The 23,095-nt window shown below is 39.8% G+C and overlaps 2 protein-coding genes across 2 annotated transcripts; one reads left to right on the forward strand and one right to left on the reverse strand.

Annotated features, from left to right (window-relative positions):
* Window positions 1-2,230: 2,230 nt before the first annotated feature.
* LOC104628462 (endoplasmic reticulum resident protein 44-like) lies at window positions 2,231-8,912 on the forward strand. Its single transcript, XM_010297048.1, has 4 exons — window positions 2,231-2,343; window positions 2,800-2,941; window positions 6,011-6,113; window positions 8,315-8,912. Exons 1-4 carry the CDS (start codon window positions 2,274-2,276, stop codon window positions 8,414-8,416), a joined length of 417 nt encoding a protein of 138 aa, XP_010295350.1. The 5' UTR covers window positions 2,231-2,273; the 3' UTR covers window positions 8,417-8,912.
* Window positions 8,913-13,588: 4,676 nt separating this feature from the next.
* STX17 (syntaxin 17) lies at window positions 13,589-22,806 on the reverse strand (the record flags this gene model as incomplete). The annotated part of the gene is made up of 6 exons (XM_010297049.1): window positions 13,589-13,828; window positions 14,535-14,621; window positions 16,689-16,739; window positions 16,823-16,941; window positions 22,196-22,415; window positions 22,598-22,806. Coding segments are annotated over 6 exons (926 nt in total), but the record flags the coding sequence as incomplete, so codon positions are not given.
* Between the last annotated feature and the right edge of the window lie 289 nt (window positions 22,807-23,095).

Raw genomic sequence — 23,095 nt, forward strand, 5'->3', positions numbered from 1 at the left:
TATAAATATAATAATAGAAATAAGATAAAGACAAAAATTTTGGCCACAGACTTTAAATTCAGTTTAAAATCAAAATTGGCCTCTGTAAACTGCTGGTAGATTTTCTGTCATTTTCTTTCTTAATGTTTTCATTATCTGAAAAGTGTCATGGGCAGGAAGATGCCCAATCTGAACAGAGTTCACCATTGTGACTTCAGACAACACATAGTAATTGAACTCTGAAGCAAGGTCTTCTGCTTGATAAGACTGTCCATTTGAGAGAGAGTCCCTGTACTTGATGAGAAAGGCTGTTGGGATCAATAATACCATTCAGAAGAAATCACCATTTAACCTGTAATCAGTCTGTTTAGTTTTATGTTGTACGAATACGGTGAACCATGTGGTCTAGCAATGGTGCTGAACTGTAAGTTTTTGAAAGGGTAAAAAGTTTCTCAAAGGCATACAGAGGTAATGTGGGCAGCTCAGATCTCATGACAAATCTTTTGATATTCTCAGTGCCAAACAAGACAGTAGCTTTTGAGGGAGCAAAATGAAATAGCTATTCCACTTGCCACGTCCTGATCAGTACGACATGCTATGAAAACTGCAATAGTAAAGCAAACAAAGGAAGGTACTTTGGAGAAACCAGTTAGGGCCAAAATTAGCAAGGCTTCCAAGCCAGCTGTCCTGACAGCCTGTTTGGAGATGAGTTGACCTTGTGACTGTAACTCGCCACATATAAGGGTTTTAACTATGCAGGTACTGAAACTGAGGTTGTCCTTTTAAGCTGCTTGCAAGCAACAGGGGAGCTTAGAGCCAGAATATCAAGCTCTGTTTGGGAGTTCTCCCTCTGGAAATGTACCTACTGAAACAAGTGAGGACACAGAACCATAACTGTAGTGGTATGAAACAGACTTTTTTCCATCCTCTAACAGGAGAGGAGGCTGAGACCCAGCTGAATTCAGGTGTGTAAAAATGAGAAGGAGCAAATGCAATAAGTAGTTGGTTTAGGGCTGGACTGGGAAGCTTGAGTTTCGTCAAGAGCACTGAAAGCTTGAGGATCTTTGCAATCTCCTGTTAAAAGAGCAAGCTTCAGCTTAACTGACAGACTTGCTTAAGGGAGAATGACAGCCATTTCATGTACACTGTGACTGGCTGCCTACTGATATGGAAAGCGTTTCCTCCAACTTCCTACAAATCTAAAATATCTGAAGCAACTGTTCTATCTGGTGGCAGAATGAACAAGTGCTGTCTTTCTCAAAAAGTGTAGATTTTATTCTGATACAGGCTAGAATCAAAGAAATAGCAGCACTTGCTTGTACACCAGTTGCGCAAATGAAAGATAGGCCAGACTGTAGGCATTTGCTGGATGGTAAATGATTATTTCCTCTATTGGGCTCTAGTGAGTTGAGCTGATGTTCAAGGGTGCCTAAAAATAACTTTTGAAGCAAGCAAATGCCTGTTGTTTGTGTTTTGTTTGGGTTTTTAGTAAAAGAAAAATCCTCAGTAAATTATTCAAGGAGTTCCTACATTTATCTGTCCCTAGACAGAGATCTTTAAAAGACACTCAGGCTGCAACAACGCATTTCTATGAGGAACTAAAGCTTGCCTGTCCAACAAAGGTTTTCATTTCTTCATCAATTTTAGTAATATACTAGCCTGTGAATTTAAGAATGGTGTTACACAAATGACCAGTCAAGAGTACCACTTGATCGTAACTGATATAGCTGTGTCATTACCTTCTGCTTTTTTTTCTTTGGGTTGTTTTTTTGGTGGTTGGCTGTTTTTTTTAGGATGGAGTTATTTTAAGATACTTATCCATTGTGTTATGCTAAGAAAACACCAACTTATTACATGAAATAAGCTAGGACTGGGTCTAGAATACACCCTCAGCTTTTCATAGCATTTAATACCATGTTGTTCAGGCCTTATTACTGTTTCTATTAAGATGTTCTGTTTTCTCAGAATTGGGCTATTTCTTTTGAGCAAATACTCCAGTGCAAGTGTATCCCTTCCTGAAATGTTGCTAATGAAATACCTTCATCCTTTATCTGCTGTATATGATACAGAGGAAGGAAACATGGCTAACTGTATGACTTGGGTATCTTAGATGAAGCGTCAGCAGTTGACGTCTTTACTCCTGTTCTTTCAGCTGTTTTTAAAGTATTTTCAAATTCTCACTGAATTTGAAAAATGCTGGAATTACTTAAGTGCCCTTTAGAAATGAGAGTTGTCATTTGTTTTCTGTGCAGGAACTGACAGAAGAAGGCCTTCCTTTTCTCATACTTTTCCACATGAAAGATGACTTGGAGAGTTTAGAGAAATTCCAACAGGAGGTTGCACGACAGTTAATAAGTGAAAAAGGTTTGTAGTAACTCCTACTACTTACTCGGTTTACCGGTATAATTTTTTTCAGGCAAACTCAGAGTGGAAGCAAAGGCCAAACAGAATCCTAGGTTTAAAGCTCTTGAGTCTGAAGGGCTTTATGTACTTTTGGCAGTGAGGACCAACTCCTCTGAAATGATTAAAATACATACACAATTTATTAGTAAGTAACTATTTCAGAAATCTTTCTTTTCTAAATGACTTCCAGGCAGTTTGAGAGGGCATTAAACAAAACTTCAGATTGTGCTGTGGTCAAAAACACTTTAAGAAAATCCATTATTTTCATGCTGTTAGTTATTTAAATATATTTTCAAGTTTTGCATGTTGTGTCTGTCTAATATCTTCAACTTTGTAATACTTATGAAAGTGTTTAGGGTTTCAAAATAATAAGAAAAAAAAACTTAAAATGGATTTTTGTCTGCTCACAATTTTAAGGTACAATAAACTTCCTCCATGCTGACTGTGATAAATTCAGGCACCCACTCCTCCATATTCAGAAGACTCCAGCAGACTGCCCTGTTATTGCCATTGATAGCTTTAGGCACATGTATGTCTTTCCAGACTTCAGTGACTTGTCGTAAGTATTTTTCTTTGTGCAATTTGATTTGAGAAGAACAAAGGAAAAGACGTGCTCATATTTTAATCAGTACTATGATAGGAAGATGAATAAATCTGGGATAGGTAAGGCTGCCTATGTAAGACTCAATGTCATTGAATTAACGACAAACAATTAAAGCAATATGAATTGGTGTGAAGTCATCGTTTAAATGGAGTTGCGTTGCTTTATGCAAGAAGAGAATCTCACATTAAGTTTTTAGATGCTGCTCGTCTTTTACTTCAAAGTTTTGCTACTTTCCATAGTAGTTAGGCATTTGGAGCCTGGCATGGTATTTTTAGTGGTGATCTTGATATATCTGTTAACTTTAAAAGGTTTAAAATACTACATGGAATGTTTAAGTACTGTGTTATGCAACAATTACTGTAAAATGCACCATGGAAGAATTCCCAGCCTGCTGGTTTGGTTTTTCCTGCTGTGCAGTTCCAGCCTTCCTGCATTAGTCTAAACCTGGAAAGCTGGCAGAGAAATCCTTCTTGCATGGGTTTCTGAAATTTTCCACGTGCAGCTTGGAAAATGGCTGATCATTGTCATGTTATCCGGATAAAATGCATGAGAGAGAAGTATCAGGGTGCTTAGGCGAAATACCACTTTGGTAATCCTCTTTACATCAGCCTGTCTCTTTATCTTGTACTGCCTTGGAAGCAGATGTTCTGTCTCCCATGGTTCAGTTGAGGAGTGAAGATGTGTACACGTTATCTTCAGGGGCTTTCAGCATGAGGCAAGCGTTCTGTCTTTGTCTTCAGGTTGTGTGTTAAATTCTAGTTTCTGTCTCAAAGGAGGTACGTGCATATACACTACTTGCTAAGTCCTGGTTAGATGCCTAGGCTTTGAGACTTGAATTTTTGCCCATTCATACTTTCAAAAACTCAGGGTATTGCGTTTTCGTCGAAGTTCAGACTTGGCGTGCAATGTGAACATAACCCTATGCTCAGTTCTGCCATTCCAGCAGTCATTTTTCTACCTGAAATGTTGACATTTGGATGAGGGTTCAAACCTAGCTTCTCCCCATAGTTCTCCACAGGCTTATTCTTAAAATATAGTCTCTGTTTGATGTATCTCAAACAGTGCTTTTCTAATATCTAAAGCTATGTATATGGAAACTCTGATAGTGACTTTTTTTCTCCCTGTGTTCCTGTTTCTTTCTTTGGAAGATCATGTTCACTGCATGTGCCAGCACTGCAAAAAAAACTAGTGGGACATTTGCATTTTGAAAGCACTCTATTTATTGTCACTTTTGAAACAGCACTAAAATAAATTAATATCTCTTATAGGGGAATAGAGATGTCTAGTTTAGACTTGTTATGTTTCTTACATGTTCTGTTTCTGCGAAACACTATCAGAATAATAAAAGCTACTTGCTTGTTTGTATACCAATTGTTACATACAAATGAAGATGATAGAGATGTCAGGATTGTAGACAGTTGCTAAATGATAAATAATTATTCAACCTTACTCTAGGAGATCGAGCTGATACTTAGAAATACCTAGCAAACAGTTTGGAAACAAGGAGAGCTTGGAGCTCCTGGGGTGATACTCTTTTGTGTGTGTGTGGCTTCAATTTTTGTTTTCGTTTGGTTTTGTTTGTTGATTTGTTGTTGTTGTTGTTTTTAATAATAGCTAAAATCAGCTAAAATCTTAATTCTGAGACTTTCATCTACCTGCAAGGATTTTTGCCACTTTAGTACATTTTCTGGACCCTTTTACAAACTGGCCCCACACTGTCTCTTGTAATCTCAGTGCTGCCACCAACCAGTAGGGTTTGGATATGGTACTTTCAGAACTAGCCCACTAAAAGATTTCCTCTCTCTTTAGGGAGTCATCTTTTTGGAGAATAGTCGCTTCATAGGCAAATCAAACCAACACAATATTTTGTCCTCATACTTTGGCCACCTGGCCCTATTCATCCTGCTGTTCGAGGTCAGAAATGATAGCAAGGAGTGTTCAACAGATCAGTTGTAGCTTCTCAGCAAGAACTGGCTGAGCTACAAGAGGCTGTAGGCAGCGAATGCCCTTGCTCCATTAGGAGACGAGAAGAGGTTGCAGGGGCATGTCTCCAGCAGTGTGCCTGACCTAGAACAGGGCAGGAGCCCAGGGTAAAGCAGGGAATGGTGATTGTGCTGTTCTTACAACCAGGCTGGAATGACCCCCCTTCTTTCTGTCAGTACTAATTCCTGATCTTACCTGGGAAGTGAAGAGATCCCTCAAAGTACTGCTGTAATACTGATTAGTTACGGCCGTTGCTGTAGTGATACCTTCTGACTGTACATTATACCACGTTTTATCCACAGAGTTTGCTGATGATCTGAAATACTGCTGATGGCCTGTCTGATCACACTTTCCTCTTTCCTAAACTTAATAATTGGTCTGATGAAAGACTCCCTACAAAACTTGTCCCCATTCATACATTACCTTTTGATTGCATGCATAGTGCTCATGTTTTTTATCTCATCTTTAATACTTATTAGATCAACTCTTCATTTTAAGCTTTTTAGTCTATTTGACATTTCACAAATCAAATTGGATGCTGTAGTTTAGCACGTTTGCTGTGGGTGACAGTAGATGATCTCAGATTAGATTTACATTGATATCCTCTTAGTGTTTATCTCTAGTGTATATGCAGTTGCTCAGGCACTAGAGAGCCTTTCAAAGATGTTTTGTCAATACTGCTACCCAACTGTCATTTGTATCTGTAAACTGTGCATTTGGAACCTGCTGTTCCCTCTTACATTATGGTTAGTGGGGAGCTGAAGTGAGTATACAATGAAGTTATCGGCTAGTACAACCCTGTGGGAGTTATTGAAAAGATGAAATACTTGCTGTGTTCTCAAGAGACAGTGGAAAGAAAAAGAAGCTGGTAGGATACCTTAACAAACCATTTGGCTTCCTGTCCTCCATTAATCACCTAAAAGTGGACATAGTGTGCCAGATAAACAGAAAGTGGCTACGCAAAACAGTGCACTTTAAATCTCCTGTGTCTGGACTTGTCTTGTAATAAACACGTGGGTGTTTCTGTTGGATTTGTTCCAGAGTTCCAGGTAAACTGAAGCAATTTGTGCTAGACCTGCATTCTGGAAAGTTGCACAGAGAGTTTCATCATGGCCCCGACCCAACTGATGTAGCACCTGGTCAGGTAAGGTTACAACAAATACATTTAATTTGACTTTTAATAAAGACTTTTTACTCTTTGTCAGAGCTGTACTTTCTAACGTGTGTACTTTTAACTCCAGTCACCTGAAAGAGAAATCTGTTTATAGAAGCATAATGTTGCCACTTTGGCTTGGCTCTTCCTTTACCTTCCTTTGGGTAAAGGCAGGGAGAGGATTAAGGGCAAGTATGGTACCTTTTTGCCTTGAATAAGGGAAGAGTGTCAGAATATATATATTTTCTTCACTGAAGTAGAAGATCTTGGGCCAGATAACTGTTCTGAGCTCACAGAGTTGCTCTTATGTTCTCATGTGATTTCAGTGCAAAAACTGACACTATATCATAGATGCATTATTTCCCATACGACACACTATTAGAAGGTGCTTCTAAGGGGAAGCATCAATTGATTTATTGTTTTATATATTTACTTGTCGTTACCAATCCAAGCAGGAGGCAGATTGTTAGAGCATCAACAAAAGTTTGATAAGCAGTAATAGGGCTTATTACTTTTATTAATGCAGTTAACAAGCAGCATTTGTGACTTGTGGTGGTGACAGGCTGCATTTGTCAGTTTGGATTTGTCACTGTTCTGCTCAAAGGTTGTCATGCTGTATAATTGCATGCCTGGAAGTCACTCCCGGGATCTCTTCAGGAACACAACTACTAGATCCTTCTCCAAACAAAACTCAGGAGCACCTCAATGTTTTTAGTTTAATCCAAGAGGCAGAAAAGTAAGGGCATTACCAGCCCAGATTTCCTCTGCTCAGACCAGTCTTCTAACTGTGTCTTGATCAGCCTTGTATCGTCTTGACACACCGCTCAGCTCATCTGCTTGGTATCATGCTGAAAAGGGCAAACATAACAGCCTGTCAGGCAACCTTCTCATTACGTCAGGCCCTCCCTAAAGAAATAACTAGTTTTAAATACTTAAAATTAAGTTATACGTCGCATTGTGTAGGGCTCAAAAAGCCACGCTGATCACAGAGGAGACCTGGTGCCCTTGTGTTGGAGTGCCTTGGGGCATCCCAGAACCCATGGGTGAGGGACAGAAACGATTTATGGCTACAGGCTCATTTTCCTGGTCATCTGTGGGATGTAGTAAGGGTGGCTATGTGCTAAGCTGTCCGAGTGCAGCCTCTTGTTGCCCCCCTCCAAAGTCAAAAGATTTAAAAGCGTGAAAGCCCTGGAGGGCTTGCCTTGGGCCAGGAGAATGACTGCTTTGAATGTTGTCATGACTGGCTGTGAAAACACAAGGGCTGAATAGTCTCAGAAGTGATTCATTTAACTGGTAACTCCCTGTGTTTCTTAGGAATCCATTGAGCAACCAGAATTGAGGTCAACAGGAGGAGATGCAGAAAATAGGGCTGGAGACTGAGGCATAGGCCAGGCAGTTGGTCAGCTCAGAGCTAGGCAGGCATGCGTGAGGAGGAGACACTCTGAGGCAACAGCAAGCTGGAGGAGGCTTGGCCAGGGAGGAGGAAGCCTGGAGTCGCTGGATCCTGCTGCATGTTTGGGCCCAGGCTCATTGCCTAGAGCTGCAGGCTTGCTCTCCTCTCTGTTATGCCTTGAAAAATGCATAAAACCTGGGATGTTTCCTTTCTCATCTCCGTATGGCATCCTGCCATCTTGCGGAAGATGTGTATGCATGTGCGATGGAAATACTGGCCTGAACTACACTGGAGGCTGCCATCTTAGGTCATGTATGTCCCTTGAATTGCATTTTTTGTGGGGTGTGGGGGTTTTTTTTTTAGTTTCCATAAAAAACGAATTCTAAAATATTTTGGCAGCGATGCCACTTTTGCCCTGGTGTATCTCAAAAACACACACACACAAATGAGAACACCTTCAAAGCAAGTGGTGGATAGACTCAAACCAATCTACAACGGGGTGCATTTGCAGTACTTTTAAGTCACATGTAAAGAACTTGTGTGATGGCCGTTATCTTTGAGATGTGCCAACAAAAGGAATATCCTCAACTGATGGTGCTTAATTAATTAGTGTGTGTGTATTCCACCTACTTGGGACTTACAATGTGCCTTAAAAAAAAAACAACCCACAAACATCAATTTGTGAGAAGGCTGGACATTGGTGCACTCCCATAATTAACGTTAGAAGTTCATTTAATGGAGGTGATTGATTATTAATATGAGTCTAACAAGCAGTTTTACTGTTTGTTCTGTTTTTCAGACAATTCAGGATTTAGCAAGCAGCCCACCAGAGAGCTCATTCCAGAAACTGGCACCCAGTGAACATAGGTACACCTTATTGAGGGAAAAAGATGAACTTTAAAAACTTGAAATAATCTTGCAAGCCTTTCAGACAGCAGCATTGACTTCTGTGTGGTGGAAATAGTAAACCTATATTTTCATAATTCTATGTGTATTTTTATTTTGAATAAACTGAAAAATAATTTTTTTCTCCCCAGGCTTGTAAATACATTTGTTTGGTGGGTCATTCTGTACAGCATCTTTCAAACAGTACGTTCCTAATGCTATAGTAAAGTACCAGAGACCCATCCAGACTCTTGATCTAACTCTGTTCTGTAAAACTTTTATAATCCAAATGAAGGTATCCTTGCCAGACACATGCTGTTAAGTTGCACTATCCCATTAAATAGGACTTTTGGGTTGTTTTCTGTGTAACCTTGGTAGTATGTGCTTTTTCTTCTTCTTCTTCATGTGAACAGCTATCCTGGTAATCTGTTTCTTTGTCACATTTTTCTCCAACTTAAGAGGGTCTTCTATTCTGGATACTTGGGAGGGGAATAAATTAAAGTTTTACAGAATCTCGTGTGGTGCTTTACTGGGTGAATGTCCAAGTGGTTAAACAATTCTGACTATTAAAATACCAAGTGAGGAAAGGAAAAGTTTTAACAATAATGGCTGTACTTTAAATGAAAGGGCTGTATTGACCTGCTTTGATTTCCTGGAATTAAGATTGTTATATTAGCCACACGGTCATGTTAAAAGTACATGAACGTTGGAAACACTTCAAAGTAGGAGAGTAGGGCAGGACTGCCATCTTAGTTTTGTCAGTCTTAAATTAATCTCTGTATGTATGTGTTACAATTAGTTGTTTGGTTTTTTTTTTCCTTTGGGTCCCTGCCTTCCTGACAGACATTACTTTCTGAACAACCATTTCAAATTTTCTGTTACTCTTCTTGTCTGGCTTGTGCCTTATTCATGGCATATTCTTTGAATTCTGCTCTGAAGAAGGAATTACTATTTTCCTTGTGGGCCTTTTCTTTTGTTCATAATACCAGAATATATGCTTTTCCCAATGTATCTTCAAGCTGCTTGGCAAGATGAACCTATAGAAACTGTAAGATGGAAAAGTATCTGTTAGTTTGGGGTGCATTGCTGGAGACAAATTAATATTGGATTTTGTACAGTACACTTACTGCAAAGACTTGGGGCCCCCAAGGTTTAGTGTCCTTAGCAGCAAGCTTTTTCTTTGGATAGGTGCACCACTGGGTACACGTTTACTTCAGTGAGTGCCCCAGCTTCTGCAGTTCACAGCTCAGGATTCCTGTTGCCTCTCAGCTAGATGCCACCTACTCAGTTATTGACAGAGGACTGACGTGTTCCTGTGCAGCTGTGGCAAAAGTTGATCCCAAGAGAGGCTGCTGAATCAAGCCCCTGCAGTAACAGGCACATGAGCCTTTCCAGGGGTGATTCTGAGGAAGGAACTGCTAGTACCAACCACCGCTAAGCTACAGCTAACTTGAGCAGATGCAGGATTGGTAGCTAGAAGAGCATTGCAAGATTTTGTTTAGAGGCATACTTTTTTGTCAGTTTTGTGATTCTGCATTTTGGAGCGCACACTAAGTGCTTGAAAGCCAGCTTGTCTCCTGTCCCATTCTCCATCTCATGCCAAATCAAGCATTTTTGGCAGCCAAGCTGTGCCACCTTCCTGCTGGATCCAAAGATGTGAGCAGGGGAGTATGGTTTTAAGGCTGCCACTTGTTATCTGCAGGTGGTGCTACGGAACACCTGAAATTTTAGTCGATGCTTGCATGGTCCCTACATGTACTCATCTTACTCCTCTGAGGTTTCTATTTTTCCTTTGCATTCTTATTTCTAAATGTCTAAACTTCTCTTTCTGGAGAGAGATGCTACTTCATCACACACCTAACAGTCCAATGGCTGGTGCTTTCAGCTGGAAAGTGAAAGAGATGAACCCCATCCAGCGTTTTTTTCATCTAAGTAAGTGTGCTTTTCTGGGAACAAGGATTTGTTCCCAGAGCTTTTGGGTCCCAGCACTAAGTAGGCAATTAGATGTAACCGTTTTACAACAGTTATGTGCTCAAGTCATTTCACTGTGTATTCATCAGAGGTTGAACAGCTGAAGTCTAGGTATGCCTAACATGATGTTGAATGTCACTTGAACTTTTGAAGTATCTGATGAAATGGAGAATTCGCCTAGAGAGAGCAAGTGTTGGACAAAATGCGAGATGTGTTTCAAATGGAGCCCTTCAATTCTGATCTACAGAATGACCTACATCGATGGTTTTAAGTATTCAGTGCTGAGCTAACCACTCCCTTTAACATTTCTCCAAGCTTTCATGGGAAGTTGTCAAACAGTATTAGTGTTATCCCCATACAGAACAAAACCATTCCAAACTCTTTAATTGAACTTAAGGAGTCCATTTCTAAGCTAGCATATGTGTACAAGTTACTAGATGCATGCCATATTTTAATTTATTTCAGTCAATGTAAATATTCTGATAGCTGGAGCTTGTGTTTGGTAACTCAATTCAGGAATCTTAAATTTTGGTAATGCAATTATTCTAATAACATAAAATTTGTGAGGGATTAATCTTTTAGATGCTGAAAGGAAATAAACCCCGACGTTCTCAATAAATGCTACAACCAGTCTCATAGGCAAAAACTTTTATTTGGTCTGAAAGAATGATGTATATCTTGCATGTCTTCTAACACGCCTAGCAGTTTAAATGCTAGTTTGGTTAGTCAGATGCCCATGTTTCTTCCAGTATGTAAATAATCCATCTATTTTTAAAAATCATAGCTTAAATAATAGTCTTGTAATACAACATTTTGAAATTACTTAAAGACGCAAAGAGGAAGAGTAGTTTTTTTGCTAGACGTTTCAGAAAATGAGTGCATACCAAGCTGAATTTGTATAAGCTGTTTTATGAGTTTAGATTGTCCTGGCATTAGTCCAGCTTGGGGGGAGAGGGTGGAGTCCTCAATGTCTCTGATGTGGCTCGTTGTCACTTAAACACAAGGTTTCGAAGCATACAGTAGGAAAGAAGACATAGCTTTTTAAAATTATACAAAGAATCAACCACAGTTTCTGATTAAGAACACTTTCTTCCCTTAGATGTAGACATTACATACTACAGGAATGAACTGCCTTAGTATGAAGTTGTTACAAGCTTGTTAAATGCCTTTGCATCCGAAGCAGATGCATTTAAAGAAAAGTGCTTTTTGCCTGACAGGAGCAAATGAGCTGAATTACTTGGGTCACGTTTTCCACTCCAGCTGATTTTACAGATGCAGGCACTGTGGCTTTAACGCATGCAGTTTTGACAATGTTCACGATTGCTTTTGCGTGTGTTACTTCCCTGAGCCTCAAACCTACTAAATAGACACAATGCTCTGACCGATAGCAATTTCAATCATATTTTAAAAGTAGCAAGGAAGAACTGTTCAGAAAAAGATATTTGTGCTGTAACTAACAGTTGCTTACAGTGTCTCTAGGCACAAAAACCTACCATCTATCATTTATAGACAGTTATTTCCAATGATAATATCAAAGTACTGGTTAAGAAAAGTGAGCTCTTACTATAGTATGCTTCCTGATACAGTGTTCCCTGCTAGGGAGCCTTATCCCTGAACACTCACTTCAGTGTTCAGCTAATAAAACTGGACTCAAGCAGAGCTCAGGATTAACTGAACAATTTAAAAACTTTAAAAAGCAGCTTCCCAACCTCAATTTCTGTTCCCCCTCAACAGTAGCAGCAATAGTGTGGGAATTGTCCTGGAAGGATGGAGGTAGGACCATGTGCCGAACAGTAGATTATATGACAACAGTACGATTATGTGACAATAAAAACACGTTAACGCTCCCATATTTAACAATGGAAGTTTCAGAAGCAAAAGGCTTCTTAAGCAGCAAAATAAGGGTGGCAGAAATAACAAACATCTGCTTTAAAAAGCTACCAAAAGCACTAACAGTATCTCACCCCACAGAGGGTCCACAGCACGTCCCGAAATCTTGAAAAGGCTGAGAAGCTACTGCACAGTGCGGGCGGAAGGAGAAGTTTCAGAACAGAGCAGCGTGCAGGAGGTGTGCAGCTGACCCAAACAAGCACGGTTTACTTATTGTGAACAGTATCAGGTTGGCATTTTCAAAATAGTCCCATCAGCTGGGGCTGTCGGCTGACACTGGCGCCATTTAAAGGGCCTCGCTGCTTCCCCATCCTTTCACCTGGTGCCTAATGCACCCCTTGAGGGATGACAAAGACTGCGGAGGGAGCGGGCCTGGCTGCAGCACCGCCTTCCCGGGACCCTATTTAGCTCTCCCACCGCAGCGCTGTTGGTGACAGGAGATGAGAAGCACAGGCAACGCCTAGCAGCAAGCACTGCTTACGTAAACTGAGGCTTTGGCCTCGGAATGCCAGAGCTTGTCACTTCACCCTGTGCGGTGTTCTCAGGACAAGCCAAGGACTTAACAGCCATGGAAAATGATTCTTCTCCAGTAGCAGTCCTGCAGGGTTGCTGCTTAGACTGTTTGATTCTTAACTACGCTTTGAACAAGATGAGGAGTTTAAAATTTTTAAAAAGTACCTGAAAAAGGGGAAAAGTGATTATGATGCTGATCTGATTTGGCTGATGGAGGCAGATGTGGGATGTACGTAAGGTTTTTTTCTGCCTTGCTCAGCCAACATTTTAACCTTTTCCTATGTCAACTAATGCTTCCCTGTGCATTATTGAACGGGCATAGTCAGTCATGTCCTGGAGGTGTACACAGGGGGAATTTGAGAATCCAGATAAATGAAAGTAAATTTAAAGTACTATGACCGTGAAAGACAGATGGAGCTTGTTTCCTTGTCTTTGGAGCTCTGTAATAAAAGCTCCAGCTTCTGGGTGGCATTCATGGGAAAGCACTAGGGTTTTCAAAATACCTCTCTTTGTATTGTCTGCAAGACACTTTGTGCAAATTTGGCACGAAGCACCTGTCACCCATCATTACAGCTGTGCACATAGCTCACCGAAGGATTTTATAATTAAAAGTTATCCATATAATTTTCAAAGGACTGATGTCACTTGTCACACCTGAAAAGAGAAATTCTGACATTACTGTTTTACCCCTCCCAAGTAACAGTACTGTTGTCAAAATTCACACAGCTCAGCCTTGTATTTAAAGCATAAGGCTGCAAGTCTGTCATTAGCATGGCTACTACGCTTTTGTTCCTAGTCAAAATGAATCTACACTTCAGCTGGATTTTTTGGCACTTTGGCGAGAAAGCTCTGGACAGCTGGAAGAGGCCTGCTCAATCATTTTTTGTTTTCTTCTTTGTATCAATTTTCCACCTGTGAAACCCAAAATCCCACCACCAAGTGCAGCTGCAATTCCTGCCACTTTGAAGCCTGCAAGGAGACCAATAGGACCCCCCACCACTCCACCAATGACTGCACCTGCCACAGGCAGAGCTGCCAGCTTGTATTTTGCAGCCTGTAAAGGGAAAAAAAAAAAGAAGAGTTAGAATACTTGCCTGTGGTGATGTGCATTTTCCCCTCATTGCTCTTGGCAATGACTTGAATGCTCAGTGATAAATAAACTTTACAAATTAGTATTTAAAAAAAGATGATCTATCCCATAGGTATGACAGAACGTACCAAAAACTAACCAAAATTGAGCTCTGTCATGTATGCAGTTGTGAACCAGGTCCTTTTACATGCTACTGCCTGATTATGTACACTATTTATTACCTCATCTCCATCATTAAATCAAATGAGAAACTGAGAAAATTCTCAGATTTTTCAGTAACATGCCTGAATCTAGGTTGGTGGCTTATTAGCAACTATCTACATAGAACGGGATTGAAACTGCACGCTGTCATCAACCTGTTGTTTTACACTCATTTCATTCTTGTGCACCAATCATTGAATGCTCTTGTCTTTGCAGGTAAACCAACATAGCATCAGAATAGCATAAAAAAAGCCAAAAACCCAAACACAACTGTATTTCCTAGTAGCCTGGATGTGATAGAAAATTACGAGATTGATTTTTTTTTTGCTTGCTACCTGTGGGTCATTTCTTCCTTATTTCCTTAATTGCTGGCTCCCTCAGCATTAAAGACGGCAGATCAATTGGGTTAATACAGAGGATTGCTGGGAGGCAGAGTACCATTGATTCACCAGCAGGAGCAGATCCCTACCTTCCCCAGGTTTTTGGTTCCCTCTTCAACGTTCACAGCAGCACTGTTGACATGGTCTTCAATCCTGTCAATCTTCTCCTGCTGAGACTAGATGCAAAAGAATTATGAGTGAGGTGACCTGCTGGGAAGCAGCAGTGAGCCAATACACACCATTTTAATTCCTGTAATCAGGGCCCCACAGCCGCTTTCATCTGCTACACACTGCAGCCGTGCAGCCTTAATGGTAGTTCATTAATAGCATCTGATAAACTATGCTGAAACTACAAACTTACTTAAAAAGAAATCTTAATTATTAAGTAATAATATGGTGTGGTATTATACGATGTGTTGCTGCAGTTAGAGAAAACAACCCAAAACATTATTTCTAAATCTTTTCTGTGAATAGCTGAACTCACATTCCAAAGGAAAAAACAATCCAAACTAGCATTTTGTTTCCTATTGAGTTGCCTGTTCAAAAGAATTCTACAAAGAGCATTTATAAGATCAGTACCAATTCCAACATACAAAGCTGCACCAAGAAATCTAAATAGAAGTGTTTAGTTATGACATTATAAGACAGTACTGAAAATATACTTGCTGTTGCTCTATATTCTAGTGTTTGATTTTTACAAAAATGTTCCATCCTTTCTCCAAATGCAGTCAGATTCCCCTGCAGTCTCTCTCAGAGAACACTGAGCAGAAGATAAAGGAGTTTGTGGGTTTGTTTGTTCTTATTTTAATCTCAGCAGTACCCAGTCTGTTTATGGCTCAAAATAATGAGATGGCTAATGTTCATCTTAAAATAAGTGGCATTCTGAACTTTCTTCCTCTCTCTAATTCAGAAACTGCTGACCCCACCAGCTCTGGTATCTTCATCTACAATCCAATCCACACACTTTAGATACTTGCTATTATATCTAATGATGGTTATGTGTAAAATCCAGAAAGTCCTGGGACAGGAACTCCCCTTTTTAGACAAAGCTGCTAACGTTTAGGCTACTGAATAAAAATTTTTGTTGTCCTTCTCCAGCCTAACGAATCTTGCGGTTTTTTTGTTATATGTGAAGTAGCACATATTCAGCAGAAAGGATAAAAGCTATTTAATCTGTCCCAACTAACCCAACTGCAAGGCGATTAAATAACCCTCCTAGGAGATGAGAATTGTGGGATTAAATTCCCTGTGGCACGGGAAGAACTAAACACTGGGATCTGAATGTGGATGATGAAGATGCACGACCTTTTGGCAGCTATATTTGTGAGAGCAGAGAAAGGGCATGACACAGGTGAGGGAAACTTCAGATTTTTCTAGTATTCCTGATTAAGCAAGAAAAAGCACCTGAGGAACACCCACCCTGTGCAGTGAGGGCTATCGTCACCATTACGATTAGAAATTGTAAAAATGAATGGGACCTGGGTAGAAGTCTGCAGTCAACACTGTAGGGCTTCTACTAAGGTTCAGCTAGTGGCCAAGGGCACTGGCTAGCACATCAGTAGTTGCCCTGGTGACAAGAACTTAGGAGCAATTACCAGCAGTACTGCTGAAACAGAAGACTGTTTTGCCTCCTCAAAAAACTACCTTGACAGAGCCTGAATCAACAGGAGAGCCACAAAGATACTTGCAGCAATGAGTCACTGATGCGGGGAAGGAAGAGCTGTTCGTTTTCTGACCAGGCGTGGTAGCTGAGTGGTTAAACTAATGCAAACTAACGCTTTTGAACATTCTTCTTCTGTTGGCATTTAAATCAAAAGAAACCTTTCACCTTACTGCTGGACAATTTGATGTAAACATTATATGCATTGCTTACAACTTAGGAAAGTATCTAATGTACAGGCTTTTAAACAATAGGTGTATTTACCATAGGTCCCAAGTGGCAAAGACAGCACCTTCGTGCAGGCATCTCGGCTCACCCTGGGGAAACTGCTCTGCCTCTACCAGCACTTTCCAGAAGTTCCTAACAGTGACTAGGATTTTGTAGTCTTGAATATTGGACTGAATAAACTTGGTTCATGTTATGCTGCTATTCTGTCACTTTAATCAAGTGATACTAGCTCAGTCTGAGTTCAGACTTCATGAGCAGAAGTACTGCTCATCTTTTTTTCCCCCAACTAGGAGTTATCCATTCGCCCTCTTTTTGTACAAGACTAACTAGGATAGAATGCAGAATTAATACTTACGCTGACTAAGAGAGAAAAATCAGTCACCAACTGGCTAAGCTGAATCAAGTCCTACAAATGAAAAACAAATGTTATTTTGTAATAGCTACTAAAAACAAGAGCAGCAACGTGGCAGTAAGGGAGTTTCAACATACCTCTTCTAAAGTTTCCCAGGACTCAGCTGCATTTTCTTCCTGAGGTATTTCGGGAAGGCGGGAGTAGATCTGGATTAAACTTTGGGAGCCTTCCTTCACTTCCGTGTTATATAAAGTTTCTGAATGAGAAACATGATGCTTATCAATAAATGCACTGGATCAGAATGCAGGTGATGTGCAGTTTTTGGCTCTTAATGTTTCTCAAGGATAAACTGGTATTTAACCTAACTCAAGCCAAGCAACAGCCCTGAAAATGATCATATAGAGAAAACTCTTACTCACAGCACAAGACAGTTTCTTAAAAGGAAGTTACTGCCAAAGAAATGGATTCATTTCTATCAGCACCCTTTCATAATCAGTTCTGAGAACTATATTAAATTATACTCCTGAATTCAAGGTCAGTTAATTAATTTGTATCAACTGAGCTAAGAAAACTGAGCTTGGGACAAAAACTTTTCATTTACATACGACACATAAAAACGCTGCGCTTCCAAAACTGAAGAGACAGTTATTCATTTTGTGGTTGATTATTTTGCTACCAGTTCAATTTTCAGCCTTTTGGTACTAAAAGAAGCTGGAGGAAAAAGCTTTCAAAGTAAAAGCAGTGAAAACCAAGTAACATGCTGCCCAGCATTCAGTGCTGGATCCAGTTGGGTAACGGTACTGAAAACGTTTGCAGCTCAGCGGTGTAAAGCAGATATTCTCAAGCGTCTTCCTTTCTAAATCATTTGGATTGAATGCAGAAGGCATCAGGACAAAGTACAGTGGAAAAAATGGGGAATGAGAGACAGCGAGGTGGCATGGGGGAGAGCAGATAAAATGGACACACACATACCTCCTCCAGTCAAAGAGCCCAGTCTTGAGCCACTACGGATGTGATGGACATGTGCATAATTATGGACAAGTAATTATGCAGTAATAAAGAATAGTAACAAACAAGTTTGGCTTGTCATAGCAAGGATTAAGGGATAGCTTGAGAGCATAAAAGGAGGACTGGAGAACGTATGTATGTAAACACAGTGCGAAGATCATGTTAATGTAGACAACTTCAACTTCTAAAGGAAGACAGCTACTTTAGTAGGACATTGATGTTTCCTTCCTTGGGAGGGTAGTATCACAACGATGCTTAATATGGGGAAGGCTGGTTAGATATGTCTAATGATATTAAAGTGTAAATATTGCATTAAAATCTTCTTTAGAAACAATGAATGTACCAAGGTACTATAATATATAACTGTTACTACAACAGATACAAGCAATGGAAAACAAATAAAAATAATACTCAATAAAAAGTCAGTAACAGTGCATGCTTACTCATGGAATTAAAGATAAAATAAAAATTATACATTTTCATAAAATTTGTCCATTTCTCAACATTTTTATCCCAGTATCTCAAAATACATTAAGGACCTAATCTTCCTACTCTCAGATCAATAGAAGCCTAACATCAATGAAGCTGATATGCAGCTGTAATTACTAAGTAAGCAGCATAGCAGAGTAACAAGGGCAGAGTTTTGATTTGGGGTTTTATTTTGGCCTTGTTTTTCTTTCTAATTATTTCTACCCCTTTTCCTTCAAGAATCCAGACATGGAAGGCACTTCACCTTTTATGATCATCACCTGTTCTTCCAGAACATATTTTTGATCTATAGAATCAGATTAATTAATGTTACATACTCCGTTTTGAAATATTCCTTCTCCCTTTTCAATATAATTAATCGTATATCCAAATGTGTCAGTCCTTCACAATCTTGTTTCAAAATCAAGCTGCTTCTGCCAAGAAAAGCGTACTCCTCCCTGATCAGTCACATGCATGCTAACTTGGTTGAAATTAAAATACTGATAATTCAAAAGCAAAAAAAAAGAAGCTCACTAAGCAAAACTGCCTCTTCACAAATTATGTTCTCTATTCCTGTCTGTTCTTAACAGACCTATTGTAGAAAAGCACATCCTTCAACATACATGAATGATACTAAAGTTTTGCATGACACACATTCAAGAGAACTTAAAATTATAGCTAGGTTTACACTGTTTTCATTTTCTCATAACTAGAAATCAGTGGGAAAAAATCCTCAAGAAAATTCTTTACTCACTTCAAAAAACTAAAGAATAAGAAGCGTTAAGAGAAGGTGAAGTCACATCTGGGCTGAAAGTATAAGTAAGAAATTTATATTCACTAGTTCATGTTTTATCAAGTCTAACCAATTTTAATAGAACTGAGAATAGAAGTGGCCCTACCAGTTCACTTACAGCATCTCCACAGAAATGCAGTAATACAAAACACCTCGGCAGATTTCATAAAGCAGCTCACACATTACACTCAAGATAAAAATCTAATGCTCCAGAAGATTCAGTATGTTGGTTAAAAGATCTTAGTAATTTTAAGAGTGGAGTCTCACCTTTTGTTAATATTTGTTCAAAATGCAATTAAATTCCATTTCTATTGGACGTGAGCTGAGGATGGATAAGGGGGAAGGGACCACATCGTTTCACTGACATGCCTTCTAAATGGGCGATTTGAATTTGTAAACTCCTTCCTTCTCTACCAGATGGGAAGCAACATGCTACGAAGAATGGGCATACTGAAGCTCCTCTGATTAAGATCAGCAGCCAAGATCTGCTTTCAGGACTACAGCCTCTAAGCACAAAAGAATAGGCTATATATTGCATCTGTGTTAGCAATTCAACAGAGCTGCTTTCACTGTCAGGCAAACTTGGGGAAAAAAAAAAATCTGTTTAATTGTACTTAGTTGTCTCCCTGCCTGTATGTTTCACTTTAAATGGGGTGAATTATTTCCTGTATTCTTGAGCAGACTTGCAGGAGAGTGTCATTCCAGTAGTATTTTTCTGTTCTTCTCATGCCAGTCTTTCTGATCAATTTCTTGTCTTTCTGAAGAGCAGTTATGCTCAGTCCTCCATACTTTAAAGGTATTTCAGATTAAAAAAGCAGTCCTGTTCTTTGAAATTAAACTCTAGTTCCCATTTAACACCTGTGTAACTGTTAGAAAAGTAATAAGCCAAGAAAAGGCCTTTCCAGTGAAATAACCAGAATGTATTGAGGACAACTGCAGAAAGTTACCAAAGAAGAGATATTTTAAATTTAATTCTGATCATAACAGAGAAGAGCTCACAAAGAGCCTGAAAGTAATGGCTAATATGGATGAACGGGATCACTGAATACCAGAGCTCACTATTCTAAAACTCAGAGTAAAAGACTAAAGACAATGAGCTCCCCCCAAAAGAGGTATTAACGCATTTGGCAAACTGATTAATAAAAAAATATGGGGAAGAAGTTCCTAAAGGATAAGGGACTGTGGAAGAGCTGGCAGGCGCAAATAAAATCGGCTATACTGAAGATGACAGCAAATTGTCCTGATGCAGATGAAGATGTTTATGGATTCAGCAAGAGCTCTTCAATGTCCTGGATATCAAGGATTTGACACAAAATTAAGATGAGTACAAGGCATAATAAAAGCATGGAAAGTTAGTATCATAAAGCCTAGGACACAGATAAATTGCAACTACCAAGGGGCATAAATGGTAGCAAGAAAGTTTCTATGAATGCTTTTCAAGTTAGAGGAAGACAAAGGAAGTGTAAGTACCTTGCCAGGTAATGAAAGAAAATAACAGATGACCCAGAGAAAGATTAAGTCAGTCTTTATACAAACAGCTAGCTGTAATCAGGGATTGGACGCAATTAATCTAAACAAGGGGAAAAAAAAAAAGGATAGGCTAAAACATAAAGAGAGAAAGTTAAACATATTTAGATGAGCTAGATCTATTCAAGCCCTGAGGGTTAGATGAAATTCACTCTTGAGCATTTAAGAAACAGCCTCTGAAAGTTTAAGCATATTTCTGAGAACTTGAGCAAGGGTGTCCCAGAGGACTGCAAGAGAACAGATTCAGTTACCTTCTTTTCTTGGAGAGGAAGGAGAATGCAGCAAATAGCCAGACTTTGAAACCCACAAAGATATTAGGACAAACTACTGAACAATCAACTACAAGATGCTGAAGGTTGAAAAAGCCAAGATTCATACGTCAGAAGCCAATTCAGTCTTTTTTATTGGCCTGGTAAGAAGATAGAAATTTTTTATGATGAGGGTGGTGAAACACTGAAACAGGCTGCCCAGAGAAGTTATGGATGCCCCATCATTGGAAGTGTTCAAGGTCAGGTTGGACGGGGCTCCGAGAAACCTGATCTAGGGGAAGATGTCCCTGCTCATGGCAGAGGGGTTGGACTAGGCAATCTTCAAAGCTTCTTTACAATCCAAACCATTCTATGGTTCCATATTTGATATATCATGACATTCATAAGGCTTTCTGATACTACTGCACATGACATTCTCAAAAGCAAGCCCAGTCTTCCAAGTCTTCTTTTCTCCCTGTTTGACCATTAGACTTGCTAGTTTGTTAATCACACTCAAAAGTAGTTCTCTATATAGCAGCAAGAAGGGTCATGAAATCACATTTGATGGCAGGTTCTTCTACAACGCCACTGACTGAGAAAATACTCTTTCAATTTTAAAGGCACGTGAAATTTCCAAACAATTTTAAACAACACTGCTACTGCAACAATCAAACTAATTACTATTATGTGGAAGGATTTAATCCTGATGAAACCAACTTTCTCACAGACCGTTAGCAGAGAACACTAGCCAGTACATAGCAGGGCATAATAAGGGCTTCCACCTGAAGACAGAATGGTAGAAGAAGGAAAGACAGACATTTTGTAGAGAAAGGAGGGAAAAACAGCAAACATCTCAGACTTGGAACATGTAATAGTGTGTTTTCAAAATCTTTTCTTTAAATGGATTTATACTGTTTTCTGCTTTCTTGTCAGTCACCAAGATAAAATGCTACAGGAAGAGATGTTCTCCTTTCTATAGAGACTTGCTCCTCTTTTCCAGGTATTTCAGTAGTGGCATATTATGCTGTCTGTCATATAAAAATTGTCGTCTTCTTGATGTTGCAAGCACTATTTCAATGAAAACAGCCTAAATGATTACTCACACACAATCAAGTGATTTGCAGGGGCGGGGGAAAAAAGTCAAGCTACTATGAAACATGAATGCAAGTGTTGGTCTTTGTATGAACAATCTTCTATTTCAAGATGCAAGGGTATGCGATCTTTTTCATGGAAGGCCACAACTATCTCGTTTCTCAAGATACTTTAGTAAGAGCATTCTCCACTTATCAAAACTCAGTCACAGGTCATGGGAAAAGCGTGGTGTAGGGGGGAAAAAAAAATTCACTTCTTGATTAGCAATTCTTCCTCAACTGAAATCTCATTTGTTTACTTGTTACTGTGGTCAGCAAATGCGGACTGGATACAACAATATAGATATCGGAGATACAGAAATGAAGTTCTACTACCTCCTCCTACAGTTGCAGATCTGGTCAAAGAGGCATCCTCCTGTCCTTCGAGTTGCTTTTTAAGTTCTTCTGCAGATTCGGAATGGAGCTGCAGGAAGTCTTTTATGGCAAATGAAGCTTCCTCTTTAACTGGCTTGATCATTCTCTGCAGAACTGGGATGTCTTCCTGTCGGACTCGCAAACAGAGTTTCTCCATCTCTCTCATATTGGCTCGGAGTTGCTGTAACAGTTTTAAGAGTTATTTTGTAGCTTACTACGTAAAATCACAAGACATCTTTTTTGTTTGGGAAGCAACTACCATCTTGATTATCTTTAAATACTCATAAAAAGTGCCATTTCTAAATTTTAATAAACTATGACCAAAAAACCCCTCAAAAGTCCCAGCTGTCAAGCAATCCCTACGTTCCAAGCCATCTGTCCGCTACATCCGTTTTTGTTTCCAGGCTGCACTGTTTGACGGCAGCTGGTTCGCCTGTCAAAGAAGCCCCCAACTGCTGTAAAAGCCCGAGCCTCCGAGAACGCAGTGAATCCTTCCTCCGAACCCACCCTGGGTCTCCCAGACTCTTTTATTTTGTGACCCAGTGCTATTCCCTGGTCCTTCCGTACTGCTCCTGCAGAAGAGTCACCCCATAAAAATGCAGTGCTCTGCAGGGAAGGGGCTTGTCCTCACTTGAAGCAGCTCAACCTAGAGATGATCCCTTCTGAGTAAACGACGCATCTCCTGTTCTTCCCAAGTCAGATGACAGTCCTGTAGCTGACAGTGACGCTGAGCGAGGCAGCGATTGCGTCACCTCAACCAGAGCTCAAAGCTGTTCGTAGAGGAAGTCATCGGTACTTCCGAGTGCTTCTTACTTGGAGGTGCCACTACCTCATAACCAGCTCGCCAAGTCGGTTGTATTT

The sequence above is a fragment of the Phaethon lepturus genome, unplaced genomic scaffold (assembly GCF_000687285.1).
Source record: "Phaethon lepturus isolate BGI_N335 unplaced genomic scaffold, ASM68728v1 scaffold56171, whole genome shotgun sequence".
NCBI classification, from domain to species: domain Eukaryota; kingdom Metazoa; phylum Chordata; class Aves; order Phaethontiformes; family Phaethontidae; genus Phaethon; species Phaethon lepturus.

Excerpts from the sequence above, each read along its gene's own strand:
- LOC104628462 (XM_010297048.1), top strand. The coding sequence starts at position 2,274 with ATGAAAGATGACTTGGAGAGTTTAGAGAAATTCCAACAGGAGGTTGCA. Across the intron at positions 2,344-2,799 it reads ACAGTTAATAAGTGAAAAAG|GTACAATAAACTTCCTCCAT; the intron begins GTTTGTAGTAAC and ends CACAATTTTAAG. Across the intron at positions 2,942-6,010 it reads CCAGACTTCAGTGACTTGTC|AGTTCCAGGTAAACTGAAGC; the intron begins GTAAGTATTTTT and ends GATTTGTTCCAG.